The following is a 16,241-nucleotide window of genomic DNA, read 5'->3' as shown; positions in this document are numbered from 1 at the left end:
ACCAGCCCCTCGCTAAATTATCCACATAAATCCTTGCTATAACACTGGACATGAAGGCAATGAGACAGAGAAAACTTTTGAAAGCAACAAGCTTGCATTAATATACAGCTTATAAAAAGATATATTGCCAAAAGATTTGATAGTATGATCCCAATATTAGCAACCTTCTACCAATTAAAGTTAATTACCTCTGACTGCTGCCAGACTCCAACCAACCCATTAAAAAAATTAACACCTCAAATAATACAAAAGGTATACTGAAGCATCCCAGATAATTCATATTAGTGCTCGTTTTCCAACGATACAATATAGGCTCTCATCAAAAATATGCTTCATGTAAGTAACAGTAGAATTAAATGCAAGTCTTATCACCAAATTTTAACGTAAGCCTTATGTGATGAACACAATGAAGAGTTTAAAGTAGATTCAGACTCCACCCCAAGTACAGAGGAAGCCCATAATTAACAAGTGTTTATATAGCTGCGATGATGTTGAAGTGTCCCAAGGTGTTTCACAGAGCTGTAAGGAAATGTAAGCTTCACTAAAGATGGAGTGATGAAGAAGAGTGAACAAAATCAAGGATGTGGTTTTTAAAGAAGTAAAATGAGGTGGACAGAGAGGTTTGGGGAGAGTATTCCAGAGCATGGGTTAAACAACTGTGATCGCCAATGATGGGGGTGAAGGAAGTATGGAGGTTGCACAAGAGGCTAGAGCTGGGGAAACAGATTTCCGTGGCATCGCTTTGCTACATTAAAGGTACTATACAAATACAAAATCTTGTTTCAGGACTGGAGGTGGTAGGGTGCGGCACAGTGAGAAATAATTTAAACACAACTGCAATTTTCCTTTAATTGGAGGCAATGGGCTTGTGAGCCGACATTTGCCAGCAAGAAAAGAAGTGATGAATCAGCAGAGTTTGCTGCAGAATAATATATGGACAGCATGGGAGTTTTGGATGAGTTCAAGCTTACAGGAGTGGGGGACATAGGGCTGGTGAGGAGGACAATGGACAAATGTAGAATCAAAATAGCATGGATGAACATTTCAGGGGTAGATGGACTTAAGCAGAAGAGGAGGCAGGTGATGTTCAAGAGGTTTTAGCCAGCAGTCTGTTGGGGAGAGGATCTGGGTCGGAAAGTTCAGCTCAGCTCAGGGTTGAATAGGAAGCCAAGGTTATAAACAATAACAAACATAAGGGGCCAGAGAGCCAGTTGGAATTGGTGGCAGGGCTGGGAACTTGTTCTGAATGGAAGAGAGAAAGACAATAGCTTCAATCTAGCAAACGTTCAACTAGGAAACTTGGTTCATCCAGGACTGGAAGTCAGATAAACAGCCTGATAACAGAGTCGTAAAGGGACCAAGACACCTGGTGTCATCAGCATTCATAAGAAGCTGACGCCATGACTTCAGATGGTATAAAATGACAGCATGTCAATGAGGATAGAGTTGAGAATAGAAGCCATTACAAGAGATGCTTTGGTTCGGATTTAATATGGTATTGAGGTTGACCATGTCATTAGCTAGAGAGAGATTGGGGAGGAAACAAAGGATGTAACTGACAATAAATATATCCTGCCCAGCAATGACCACCGTGTCGAGAACAAGGGAACCAAAGGCAAAATGCTTTTGAGGGACCATTTACGGTAGGCACTACTGAAACATGGCTACAGAAAGCTCAGGACTGGGAATTAAACATTTCAGGGTATATTATATTTTAAAAAGATAAAGGGAAAGGGGAGTGGTGCAGTATAACAAAAGGCAGTAGAAAAATATGACAGCCATCAACAGGATAGAATACACATGCACCAAACTATATAAGCAAGGATCAATCACTGTTTACAGACCACTGAATAGTGCAGGAAGGCAGACAAAGAAGTATGCAAATTAGAAAAATCTGCTAAAACAACAGAACAATAAGCATGGAAAAATTTCAACTTCTCTTGAAATTAATTGGATAGCAGTAGGTATAGAAGTTAAGTGGATGTAGCTAGTTCCTACAATGTGTTCAGGACTCCTTTCTAACCCAGTAGAATAAATGATCAAGGGAGGATTTGCCACTCCATCAAATAACGGGGAATTAACCAGGGCAAATAAGAGAAGTAGAGGAATACCTAGGCAATAGCAACCTCAATATAATACTGTTCAAGATAACAAACAAGAAAGATGCAAGCATAAAGATGACCAGACAAAGAGGTTCCAGAGAAGCTCATTTTGAGAGGCTGACAAAATGAAATAAACAAATTAGCAAATAATGATGTAGAGCAATGGGAAATATTTAAAATGTACACCATAGATCAGGAAAAATAAATCCACCTAAAAAAAAAGCATACTGAAGACTAACAAGACACCATGGGTGAATAAGGACAATGGAAAATTGAGAGCAAAGACATAAGGCACATGACCACGGAAGAACAGAAAGGTGAATACAAAAATCAAGACAGCAATATAAAAAACTATTAGGGAGGCAAAGAGAAACTATGACATTAAATTAACAAAATTGAACAGAACATTAAAATATTCTACTGTCAAAGATCACAAAATAGTCCGATAGGAATAGGGTCACTAAAGAATGTTCAGCACAAAATCAAAGACAGGGATTGCAAAATTGAAGAAACATTAAGTAATCATTCTGCTTAAATATTTACCAGGGAGAATGATCAGGTCAACTTCCAACAGCAGAAGATTGGATTAGAAATTATAGTACTGCATTTAAAATAGAGGAGAAATATTAAACAAATTGACCAAACTCAACAGGGAATAAAGATCCCCTGTGTAGAAGGATTGAACCTGCATATTTTCAAAAATTCCACAAAAGAAACAGCGAAGGCACTACTGCGCATATTTAATAATTTGCTAGAAAGGATAGAGTGCCAGAGATTTGGTGGGTAGTTAACATTATATCTATATTGAAGGAAGACATGCCCAGGAACCGACTGACTCGTGAAACATCGGTGGTTGGAAAAATAACAGAACCCCTATAAAAGGAGAAGCCTGAAAAAAAAAGAGAAGCTAAAAATAAAAATGAATTATCAGCATGGGTTTTAGAAGGAAAAGTCGGTCTTGAACAATCTCTCAATTCTTTGAAATGGTAACAGAGAATAACAGGGGAGGCCCGGTGGTACAGCGGTTAGCACTGTTACCTTACAGCATCAGGGACCTGGGTTAAAATACAGCCTTGGGTGATTGTCTTGTGGAGTTTGTACATTCTCCCAGTGTCTGCGTGGGTTTCCTCCGGGTGCTCTGGTTTCCTCCCGCAGTCTTGTGCAGGTTAGGTGGGTTGGCCATGCTAAATTTCTCCTTCGTGTCCAAAGGTTAGGTGGATTACAGGGGTAGGGTGGGGGAGTGGGCCCAGGTAGGTTGCTCTTTCAGAAGGTTTGTGCAGACTCGATGGGCTGAATGGCCTCCTCCTACACTGTAATGATTCTATGAATAAGAGTAAAATGGTAGTTGTAATTTATCTAGATTTCCAACAGGGCCACCACATTCAAGATTAATGAATATCAAAGTACATGGAGTCAAGGGAACATAGCCAACTACCTGCAAAACAGAAAACAGAGAGTAAGGGTAAAGGGCAGCCATTTAGAGTGACAGAATGGTGGAAAGTGGGGTCCCACAAGGACCAGTGCTACGACCACCATGGGTCACGATTTATAATAACTATTTAGCCATTGAAATCAAAAATCCAAATTTGTGGAGACACCAAATTTTGGGAGGTGGCGGTGGTGGTGGTGAAATAAGCAAATCGGAGGACTGTCACAACTTCAAGACAACATTAATAAACTTGCAGAATGGACATATGATTGGCAAATGTATTTCAATGCACACAAATGAAAGATTGTGATAAAAAAAAGTCCCATATTACTTGGAAAATAAGAATCAAAATGAGTTGTGAGGCAAAAGGATCTAGGAGTACACAAATTGCTAAAAGCAGATGAACAATGCCATAAAAAAAATAAAGCAAACCAAGCACAAGGGTTTATTTTTAGATGGGCAGAATTATAGGGTAGAGAAGTTATGCAAAATCTGTCTCGGACCTTTGGTATACATTTTCCAGTACCGTGTACAGTTCTCATCACCATTTTATAAAACGGGCGGGAAGAAAGAGCGCAAATAAAGATTCACAAGGAAGCCACTTCGCATTTCATGAGGTTTTACAGGTGCAAAGTACCCCATTCGCCCCATAGCCACAACATGAGGCTCCATGGCAAAATCTGGCAGTAAACGATGCAGAGCTAATATACAAACGGGAGGACTCCAAACGCAAATTTCCTGGTTGATTTTATAAGCACAACACGCTTTCTTCTCACACGCTTCTGGTACCTGAACCCTTCAAGCACATTGTCCACTTGTAACATGTGCCCAGTCATTGATCACTGATAGCTGAGTGAACAGAATAAGGAATTTTTGTAAGCATGCAGTACAATGACAATGCATTCTTTAGATAAAAGCCACTTTGATGTCATAAATTCAATTGAACAATGTATAATTGAAAATACTGCAACAGATGAATAGTTTTCTCCTGTTCAAAAAAGGATCACTTGTAAGCTTCAGTTGCGCAACAGTTCTGTGCTGACCTAATTTCTTTCACCCGTTTTCCAATTTGCTTTGACTGAATTATGGCAATGTAGTCCCTAAATTTCAGAACTTACTACACAGCCTTTTTAAAGAAACCCTCTCCTCTCTTCTCCCCCCCTCTACCCACCAATGCTTCTCCAGTCTATCGTGAAGGGACATTCGCTTTCAGGATTTTAATGTGCAAGACTTCAGAGTGATGCCAGCAAGCTAATCTACCATGTTAAGCATCAGTGACACTACCAGCAGACATCTGGTAATTAGCAGCAAGAACCAGTCATGTTCTTTTCAACATCAGCTAACTCAGCGATCAGCGATCTTAATGTAGATTAGTTGTTTAATTGTATTCAAGGGTTGATCAATCACCTGTGATCCTATTTATAGCAGCAGAATTAAACATGATGCATGTCTGTAATTTACTTTTCTGTAAATGTAAGCTTAGTAGTGCATAAACATTAGGCTCCAATTCTATCTTTCATCGTCTGGGTATCGAAAATAGAATAGGAATTGAACCCGTGGCTCCTACCTCCAAGATCAGGAGTTCCAAAATTGTGGGCCTGGACCGCAAATCGAGTCACAGAAACAACATTTTGGGATGTTCCCCCTTTTCTATGTCTGCAGCAATGGTTATGTGTGGAGAGGACACTGTGGCCAAACAGCCCTGGACACACTTCGATTGATGCTACCTGACAGCAGTGGGGATGGCGGAGAGCCCAAGGTGCCCTTTAACCTCAGGAAGCACCTGGAGCAGAGAGTTCCATGCAAGCTCTGGATTTCCGTGCACTAACAGGGCTCAGAAAAGGCCAGCAAGCTAAATACAGAGAGCGAGGAAGTCACACAGCTGAGCCGAGATGTTGAGATCTGGATTGTTACCTGAACCACACACAAATTGGCAACTGGGTCAAACAGATTAGAGAATAACGTGGGGCTTAAAGACTGGTGTAGGAAGAAGGGGTTATAAATGTTGAGGCATTGACATCAGTACTCAGGAAAGAACTATTCCGTTGGGATGGACTACTCTTAAAACTCGGCTGGGACCAGTGTCCTGGCCAATCGTTTAGCTAGAGCTGTGGCGTCAGGTGAAGGGACATTTCTAATTCAAAGAGAAAGTCAAGGCAGATCGGGGGGCGGGCTGGTTAACCGGGCCCCTGTAGGGCTTTGCCATATTGCCCAGGGGCCAACGCGGAGACGGGAACCCACGCGCATGCACGGAATCACGCCGGCCATGGCACGCATGCACGAACTCGCGCCAGCCATGCCGCGCCGAATGGAGCTGCGGAGACCACTCCGGCCCCGACCTAGCCCTCTAGGCAGGGGGGCATACCTGATAATCGAGGACCGTTGACGCCGGAGTGGTTGGCGCCACTTTTTACACCGGCGACAGAACTTGGCCGCAGAATTGGAGAATCCCGGCCATGATGGTTTAAGTGGCTGAAGTTGGGTAGATAGATAAACAGGTATGACGCTAAATGCTTCCGCTGCTTATTTAAAGAAACAATTCAAAATATTGAACAAAAATAGATTCCACTGAAGAATAAAAACTCAGCAAGATTCATCCGTGGCTGTGGGGGTTAAGGGTAGCATTAGATTAAAGGAAGTAGTTTACAATGTTGCAAAATAATAAACAGTAGTAACTCTGAGGATTGGGTGGGAGTTTTATAGAAACCAAACAGTTGAGAAAAAGAGAGAAGAAATAGAATGAGTAAACTTGCCGGAAATATAAAAAACGATTGGAAGAGCTTTCATAAGAGTAGCGAAAGTAAGCTTTGGTCCCTTAGAAGCAGAGACGGGAGACATTATCATGGAAAATGAGATGGCGGCAAAGGCACTGAATAAATATATTGTCTCTGTCGTCACTGTACAACAATGCTCCTATTTCTTGTGTTCTTGTGAGCGGCAGCTTCAAACTTTAGTGTGTTTCTGCCCCTTTTACACAGTCTTCTTACCCAGGGGACTAAAAAACAGTGAAGAAATTAATACCAGATCAGAAAATATTGCTGAGTGGGCAACAAGATAGTAGATAGAGTTTAATGTAAAAGTATGAAGTTATTCACTTTGGTTGTAAGTAGGAAAAAATGATATAAAACTTGTAAGTGTTGATGCTCAAAGAGACTCGAGTGCATGCTCGTACAAGAAACACAGGAAGGTAGCATGCAGGGGCAACAAGCAATTAGGAAGACAAATTGCATATTGGCCTTTATTGCAAGGAGACTGGAGTACAGGAATAAACAAGTCTTCCATTGATCAGGGAATCTAAAACACAGGAGAACATTCTCAGGATAAGGAGCCAATCATTTAGGATTGAGATGAGGTGTAATTACTTCAAAGAGTTGTGCATTTTTGGAATTTTCTACTTCAGAGGGTTGCGGGTACTTCATCACAAAATACATTTAAGACTGGGATAGACAGGCTTTTGATCTCTCAGGGAATCAAGGGATGAGAGGAGCTGGCAGGAAAGTCGAGTTGAGGCCCAAGATCAGCCATGATCATACTGAATGGTGGAGCTGGCTCAATGGGCTAGGTAATCTAAACCTGCTCCTATTTCTTGTGTTCATGTGAGTGGCAGCTTCAAACTTGACAGTGTTTCTGCCCCTTTTACAGTGTTCTTACCCAGGCAAGCGACTTCACTTTACAGGCACCAGCAACTAGATCAAAAGAGGGGGTGGCGGCAGCAAATGTGGGGTAGCTTTGGTGTAAGTGGGATTGATTACTGTGTCTGTTGGGAGAGGGGGGCTGATTATGGTATATGCAGTGGGGTGAGTGAAGGGAAGAAGTGATTATAATTGATTATAAAAGAAGGACTTCACTGTGTCTTCTGTCATCAGGAAATATGAAGAACATGAGTAGATGGAATACTTTTACGAAGTACTTCAAAAATAGATTATCCAATTTATATGATGTATTATATCCACAATATGCAAACTTTAATGAAATATTGGATGTCACTACGCTGCATGGAGTCACGTTAATTTTGATGTGCTAAAATGCGGTAACATTGGAAAATAGCTTGAGAATCACTGTATTAAAATCAACTCCGCAATAATTTGCATTTATATAGCACCTTTGTCAGAGCAAACATCACAAGTTGCTTCACAGGAACCCTATTAAACAAAACTTAATCAAATGGATCCAGCACAGGGGTGGCCCTTCACCCCCTTTTGTCCATGCTGGCCCTCTGCAGGAGCAATTCATTTAGTGCCAATCACCTGCCTTATCCCCTATCCTTTTCATATAATGATCCAATTCTCTTTTGAACGTCTCAAATTAACCTGCCTTCATCACAACCTTGGGCAGTGCATTCCAGAACTGAACCACTTGCTGCACAAAAAATATTTCGGCATTTGTCAATTACCTTAAACCTGCGACATCGAAAGGTTCCAGTGGATTGGAAAATGCTAATGTCGCGCCCTTATTCAAAATGGGAGGGAGGTAGAATGTAGGAAATTACAGACCAGTTGGGAAATTGTTAAAATCCATTATTAAGGAAGTAATATCAGGATATTTGGAAAGTCAAAACGCAATCCATCAGAGTCAGCATGGTTTTATGAAGAATAAATCACGTTTGACTAATTTGCTAGAGTTCTTCGAAGATGTAACAAGCAAAGTGGATAATGGGGATCCTGTAGATGTCGGATATCTGGACTTCCGGAAGGGGTTTGATAAGGTGCCGCACAGGGGTTAATGCACAAAGTTAGATAACATGGGGTTAGAAGTAATTTATTAGCTTTGATAGAAGACTGGCTGACGGACAGAAGACAGAGTAGGGATAAATGGATCTTTTTTGATGTCAAGATGTAACTAGTGGGGTGCCACAAGGTTCGGTCATTGGGCCCCAACTATTTACAATCTATATTAACGACTTGGATACAGGGATAAAAGGTTCTATAGTCAAATTTGCAGATGACACCAAAAATACGTGGGACAGTCAGTTGCAATGAGGAAATAAGAACCTTACAAATGGATATAAATAGGTTAGGTGAGTGGGCCAAAATGTGGAAGATGGAGTTCAATGTGTATAAGTGTGAGGTCACCAACTTTGGTCGGAAAAATAGAAAGGCTCCGCAGAGGGATCTGGGTGCCTTTGTGCACGAGTCACAGAAAGCTAGCATGCAGGTACAGCAGGTAATAAAGAAAGTGAATGGAATGTGGAATAGAGTATAAAGGTAAAGAAGTATTTTTGCAACTGTACAAGGCAGTGGTGAGACTGCACCTGGAGTATTGTGCACGTTTTGGTCCCCTTATTTGAGGAAAGATGTAGTGGCATTGGAGGCAGTTCTGAGGAGGTTCATAGAACATAGAACATAGAACGATACAGCGCAGTACAGGCCCTTCGGCCCACGATGTTGCACCGAAACAAAAGCCATCTAACCTACACTATGCCATTATCATCCATATGTTTATCCAATAAACTTTTAAATGCCCTCAATGTTGGCGAGTTCACTACTGTAGCAGGTAGGGCATTCCACGGCCTCACTACTCTTTGCGTAAAGAACCTACCTCTGACCTCTGTCCTATATCTATTACCCCTCAGTTTAAAGTTATGTCCCCTCGTGCCAGCCATATCCATCCGCGGGAGAAGGCTCTCACTGTCCACCCTATCCAACCCCCTGATCATTTTGTATGCCTCTATTAAGTCTCCTCTTAACCTTCTTCTCTCCAACGAAAACAACCTCAAGTCCGTCAGCCTTTCCTCATAAGATTTTCCCTCCATACCAGGCAACATCCTGGTAAATCTCCTCTGCACCCGCTCCAAAGCCTCCACGTCCTTCCTATAATGCGGTGACCAGAACTGTACGCAATACTCCAAATGCGGCCGGACCAGAGTTCTGTACAGCTGCAACATGACCTCCCGACTCCGGAACTCAATCCCTCTACCAATAAAGGCCAACACTCCATAGGCCTTCTTCACAACCCTATCAACCTGGGTGGCAACTTTCAGGGATCTATGTACATGGACACCTAGATCCCTCTGCTCAGCCACACTTTCAAGAACTTTACCATTAGCCAAATATTCCGCATTCCTGTTATTCCTTCCAAAGTGAATCACCTCACACTTCTCTACATTAAACTCCATTTGCCACCTCTCAGCCCAGCTCTGCAGCTTATCTATATCCCTCTGTAACCTGCTACATCCTTCCACACTATCGACAACACCACCGACTTTAGTATCATCTGCAAATTTACTCACCCACCCTTCTGTGCCTTCCTCTAGGTCATTGATAAAAATGACAAACAGCAACGGCCCCAGAACATTTCCCATCAACCACCACCCTCTGTCTTCTTTCAGCTAGCCAATTTCTGATCCACATCTCTAAATCACCCTCAATCCCCAGCCTCCGTATTTTTTGCAATAGCCTACCGTGGGGAACCTTATCAAACGCTTTGCTGAAATCCATATACACCACATCAACTGCTCTACCCTCGTCTACCTGTTCAGTCACCTTCTCAAAGAACTCAATAAGGTTTGTGAGGCATGACCTACCCTTCACAAAGCCATGCTGACTATCCCTGATCATATCATTCCTATCTAGATGATTATAAATCTTGTCCCTTATAATCCCCTCCAAGACTTTACCCACTACAGACGTGAGGCTCACCGGTCTATAGTTGCCGGGGTTGTCTCTGCTCCCCTTTTTGAACAAAGGGACCACATTTGCTGTCCTCCAGTCCTCTGGCACTATTCCTGTAGCCAATGATGACATAAAAATCAAAGCCAAAGGTCCAGCAATCTCTTCCCTGGCCTCCCATAGAATCCTAGGATAAATCCCATCAGGTCCCGGGGACTTATCTATTTTCAGCCTGTCCAGAATTGCCAACACCTCTTCCCTACGTACCTCAATGCCATCTATTCTATTAGCCTGGGGCTCAGCATTCTCCTCCACAACATTATCTTTTTCCTGAGTGAATACTGACGAAAAATATTCATTTAGTATCTCGCCTATCTCTTCAGACTCCACACACAATTTCCCATCCCTGTCCTTGACTGGTCCTACTCTTTCCCTAGTCATTCGCTTATTCCTGACATACCTATAGAAAGCTTTTGGGTTTTCCTTGATCCTTCCTGCCAAATACTTCTCATGAATTCCAGATTGATTCCAGAGATATGGGGTTTGTCTTATGAAGAGAGATTGAGCAGTTCAAGCCTACACTGTATAGAAGTTAGAGGAATAAGGGGAGATCAAATGGAGATATACATGATAAAAATGTACGGATGAAGTAAATGTGGAGTGGATGCTTCCTTTTATGGGGCATTCTACTCTCAGGATAAGGGGTAGCAAATTTAAAACAGAGATGAGACAAAACTGTTTCTCCCAAAGGGTCATGAATCTGTGGAATTCGCTACCCCAGAGAGCAGTGGCTGCTGGGACAGGGAGTAAATTTAAGGAGTTAAGACAGCTTTTTAATTAGTAATGCATTTAAGGTTAACAAGAGAACAGGCAGGACGGTGGAGTTGAAGCCATGATAAGATAAGCTACGATCGTATTGAACGGTGGAGAAGGTTCGAGAGGCTAAATTGTCTATCCCTGCTCCTAGTTATTATGGTATATTCTAAGAAATAACTATTCTGTCTAATTCCACTTTCCAGCTCTTGGTCTAATAAGGGAGTCAGGGGTTATGGGGATAAGGCAGGAGAATGGGGTGAGGATCATATCCACCATGATTGAATGGTGCAGCAGACTCGTTGGGCCAAATGGCCTAATTCTGCTCCCATATCTTATGGTAGTAGGTTCTCAATCTTCCCACCAATGGGAACAGTTTCTCCCAATGCACACTGTTTGGTCCTCAAATGATTTTGAATACCTCCATCAAATCTATTCTCAACCTCCTTTTCACCAAGGAGAATCTGACAGAGCCAAAAGAGGAGACAGTAGGATCGGGTTGGTCAAAGAGGTAGATTTAAACAGAATCTTAAAAAAGATGTTTCGTGAAGGAATTGCACATTTGGGGCTGAGACAGCTGAAGGTACAGGTGCCAATCTTGCGAGGAAATGATGTGGATGAAGCACACAAAGTCAGATTTGGGGGCAGGTTGTCAGCTGAAGGGAGTTACATAAATGGGCAGGAGTGCGGCCGTGGAGCGATTTAAACATCAGGATAAGAATTTTTAAACTGAGGGGCACACCGGGAGCCAATAAGTCAGCGAACAAAGGAGCAGCGGGTGAAAAAGAGAGTTTGCAGAACATGCCTTACTTATTAAGGAGTTTTTTTAAACCAGGAGCAAAGCAAATAACAGCACTCAAGCCATGATTTCTAACTCACTGTCACTATCCAACCTTTCATTCTTTTTCTAGACTTGCAACTGCGGAACTTAATGCCACACTGGAGAAGAGATATTTGAAAATAATAATGACATAATAATAACAGCTTGTCACAAGTAGGCTTCAATGAAGTTACTGTGAAAAGCCCCTTGTCGCCTGTTTGGGGAGGCCGGTACGGGAATTGAACCCACGCTGCTGGCCTGGTTCTGCATTACCAGCCAGTTGTTTAGCCCACTGTGCTAAACCAGCCCATCATGAATTAGTTGAGGAAACAGTTACTATTTGCAAATTGGGATTACCAATCACAATATAATTGAACTTTCTGCTGTGATAATTATCAGCGCACACGGTCTGCCAGGTAAACAAGGTGGTGTTATCTCTTCAATCACCTTAGAACATCAGACAGCTCTATTCGGTAGGTAATTACAAAAGGCAAGGTTGCTCATTTTATTTTTATGCTGATATATTACCTTTTAATTCAGGGCCATAAGCATCTATTAAACAAATCTAGTTACTATGTTGCAGGCATCAAAGCTAGTCAGAGCACCTAAAAGTTTAAACAGTGAAAAAAGAGCTAATATTTATTCTGCAGCAGTTACAATAGTGGTTTGATTCCTGCACATGGATACATTTTCTACTGTCATTAATCATCTGTTGAATCGGTTTGCTTCTCGGATTTATGCTTTCCAGAACAAACATGATGATTGGAATGGATGTAAATTAATTAGCACATCCAACAAGCCTGGACTTGCAGAATTTCTGTACAAATGTGCTGCATAGTGGGCCGGATCTCGAATAACGACGAGTCCGAATACAGGTGGGAGATAGAGAACCTAGTGGAGTGGTGTAGCGACAACAATCTCTCCCTCAATGCCAGCAAAACTAAAGAGCTGGTAATTGACTTCAGGAAGCAAAGTACTGTACACACCCCTGTCAGCATCAACGGGGCAGAGGTGGAGATGGTTAGCAGTTTCAAATTCCATGGGGTGCACATCTCCAAAAATCTGTCCTGGTCCACCCACGTCGATGCTACCACCAAGAAAGCACAACAGCGCCTATACTTCCTCAGGAAACTAAGGAAATTCGGCACGTCCACATTGACTCTTACTAACTTTTACAGATGCACTATAGAAAGCATCCTATCTGACTGCATCACAGCCTGGTATGGCAACTGCTCGGCCCAGGACCGCAAGAAACTTCAGAGTTGTGAACACCGCTCAGTCCATCACACAAACCTGCCTCCCATCCATTGACTCCATCTACACCTCTTGCTGCCTGGGGAAAGTGGGCAGTATAATCAAAGATCCCTCCCACCCGGCTTATTCACTCTTCCAACTTCTTCCATCGGGCAGGAGATACAGAAGTCTGAGAACACGCACGAACAGACTCAAAAACAGCTTCTTCCCCACTGTCACCAGACTCCTAAATGACCCTCTTATGGACTGACTTCATTAACACTACATACACCCTGTATGCTTCATCCGATGCCAGTGCTTATGTAGTTACATTGTATATGTTGTGTTGCCCTATTATGTATTTTCTTTTATTCCCTTTTCTTCTCATGTACTTAATGATCTGTTGAGCTGCTCGCAGAAAAATACTTTTCACTGTACCTCGGTACACGTGACAATAAACAAATCCCATCCATCCCATCCCATCCACTCTCTCCACATTTTAATGCTCTCCAGTGTGCGGGTAAAATTCCAGAGAAAAATCTTCGTTTGGAGATTACTTACACTTGCAAGTATGAGAATGAAAATGGTACTGTACAACCCTGAAACAGGGGTTTTTATATCTTATAGAGGCCCAAAGCGAGGGCAATTGCAGGAGAATCGAAGGGACGGATCATCAGGTTAGCTACTGCCTGTAGTTATCCTCTTGTTATTCCTGTCTTTAAATTATTTTAAATGGGGGAAAACACTAAACCATACATTGTTGCCAAATGAATCAGTTCACATTGAGAACTACAATCTTTCCAAACAACTTGCATCATTAAATCACACAATCGTTATTGTTCAGACCATTTGGCACATTGCATCTACATCAGCTCTCCAAATGAGCATCATGACCTTTTCCCTGTACCCCTGCAAATTGAAATTGTTTCCATTCAAGTAATCATATAATGTCTTCTGGGAATGCCTCGATTGAACCTACCTACATCATACTTCAGGCAGTGCATTCCAGACGGCAACCACTCATTGTGAGAAATATTGTTTTCTCACATCACATCTGCTTATTTTGCAAATCACTTTAAATCTTTGCCCTCTCGTTGATCCTTTTACGGGTAGAATGGTTTATCACTATCTACTCTGTCGAGCCCCCTCATGCCTTTGAACATCTTTATCAAATTTTATTTTTTTTTAAACAAGAAGGAAGGTCCCAAATTCACCCAACTGGAACAGAAGTTGAACCCTATGCCACATAGTTGTCCAGCCAACTTTTGTGAGCACTTTTCAAGATAATCTGGTGAAAGAGCGTCCAAGAGTTGAAGGCCCTGCCACAGGCATACTGTAGTGGAAAAAAAACAGACTACATAAAGCCAGAATCTGAGGGCATGAGGGGGAATACAAAGCTGAAGAAAATTGCAGAGGTTAGGTCGAGGCAAGACCACAAAATCATTTTTAAATGAGGATTTTAAATTTGATCTGTTGGGGGATATGGAAACCAATGCAAGCCAGCAGGAACAGGGGCGATGAGCATACCAATCTTTGTGCAAGACAAGAATACCAGGCAGCAGGGTTTTGTACAAATTGGATTTTATGGGAGGGCTGTAATCAGGATACTGGAGAAGTCACATTGTAGATAAAGGCGGGACTAAGGCAGGGACAATGGCCAGAAATGCTGCAGTGATGGAAGCAAGCAGTTTTGGTACCAGACTGGAGACGGCCGAGTTGAACACTATAGAGGTCATGTGCATTTCATCTAATCCAAGTGAGTTTCCAGGGAGAGGGATGGGGTCAAAGCAAAAATCAAAGATTTTGGCGTGGCTGAAAACAATGGCTTTGATCTTTCCAAAATTCAACTAAGAAATTCTGACCTATCTAATTTAAACATTGAGCCAATGTGGTCACGGGATTGAGAACAAGGTGAAGCAGGAGACCTGGGCATCAACAGCATACGTCTGAATTCAGTTCCCGTCTCCATGATATCACCAGAGAGTTGCTTACAGTCGAGGGTGGCTCTTTGTTGAACGCCAAAGTTGACTGCACTGTGAACTCAAGGGGAATCCATTGAAGATGTAGTGGCTGCCCAGGCTGAAGAGATATGGAGCCAATCAAGCGTTTCCCCATTCAACTAAGCCACAGAGAAATACTGGTAGAAGAGGAAGGTACAAGCAACCATTTCAAACACAGCGGAGGTCAGGCAGATCAAGGAGGAATAAAATGCATTGACATACATACTAGGTAACTGGAACGATTACCCATATTCTAAAAGCAACCGAGCACTTCTGGTGTAGACAGGATTTATAAATAACCTCCAGTGTAGAGTTGGCAATGACACAACTGAGTGAATTGTTTCCTCCAATTCAATTCTAAATACATTCACTTGAATGAAAAATTGAACTATGTTTTTCTTTCCAATTTCAGGACTTCTCTTGCAGTTTTAAAACTTAACCCTTTTCTCTTATCACAGAGACAGTAGACAATGTGCTTCCTTATTGTTTTGGAGCTGACAAGGAACATGCACTGACCTGGGCGATGTTAGCCTGAGAGGCCAGACGGATCATGATGTCCAGTTTCTCCAGTTTCACATAGATTGGGTCATTGTATTTCACAAAGAACACCTTTATCTCCTGCTTCAGAATTTCAGGCCTGAAAATTAACACATACATATGGCTTTGTTACAAAATGGCCCTTTTTAGCCATCACATGTTTGCTCCGACAGTCTCCTTCCTATCCTCACTGATAAGGCCATAAGACATAGAAGCAGAAGTAGGCCATTCAGTCCATCGAGTCTGCTTCACCATCCAATGAGATAATGACCAAGCTGATATAATCCTCAACTCCACTTTCTGCGTTCTCCATAACCCTCGACTCCCTTACTGATTAAAAATCTGTCTTGATCAGACTTAGTGGCCCAGCCTCTGCAGGTCGCTGTGGTAAAGAATTCCACAGATTCACTACCTGCTGAGCAAAGAAATTCCTCCTCAGCTCTCTTAAATTGGCCACCCCTTACTGAAATTATGCCCTCTGGTCTTCGACTCCTCCACAAGAGGAAATATCCTCTCAGCATTGATCCTGTCAAGACCCCTCAGAATGCAATATGTCTCAATAAGGTCACCTCTCATTTTTCTAAACTCCAATAAGTACAGGCTCAACCTCCTAAATCTCTACTCGCAAGAAAATTCCTCCATACCTGGGATCAACCTAGTGAACTTTCTCTGCACTGCGTCCAATGCCAGTATATCTTT

The 16,241-nt window shown here is 42.2% G+C and overlaps 1 protein-coding gene across 5 annotated transcripts in view; it reads right to left on the bottom strand.

Moving 5' to 3' along the window:
- The window catches only part of ap2b1 (adaptor related protein complex 2 subunit beta 1), a 399,172-nt gene that overhangs the window by 311,685 nt on the left and 71,246 nt on the right, over window positions 1-16,241 (bottom strand). For all 5 annotated transcript variants that reach the window (XM_072469214.1, XM_072469210.1, XM_072469212.1 and 2 more), the window contains one exon: window positions 15,522-15,642. In XM_072469214.1, the coding sequence (XP_072325315.1) occupies window positions 15,522-15,642 (121 nt within the window). The remainder of the gene's footprint in view (window positions 1-15,521; window positions 15,643-16,241) is intronic.

This window comes from Scyliorhinus torazame, chromosome 12 (assembly GCF_047496885.1).
Source record: "Scyliorhinus torazame isolate Kashiwa2021f chromosome 12, sScyTor2.1, whole genome shotgun sequence".
Taxonomy (NCBI): Eukaryota; Metazoa; Chordata; class Chondrichthyes; order Carcharhiniformes; family Scyliorhinidae; genus Scyliorhinus; species Scyliorhinus torazame.
This window is presented reverse-complemented; position numbering and strand designations above follow the sequence as displayed.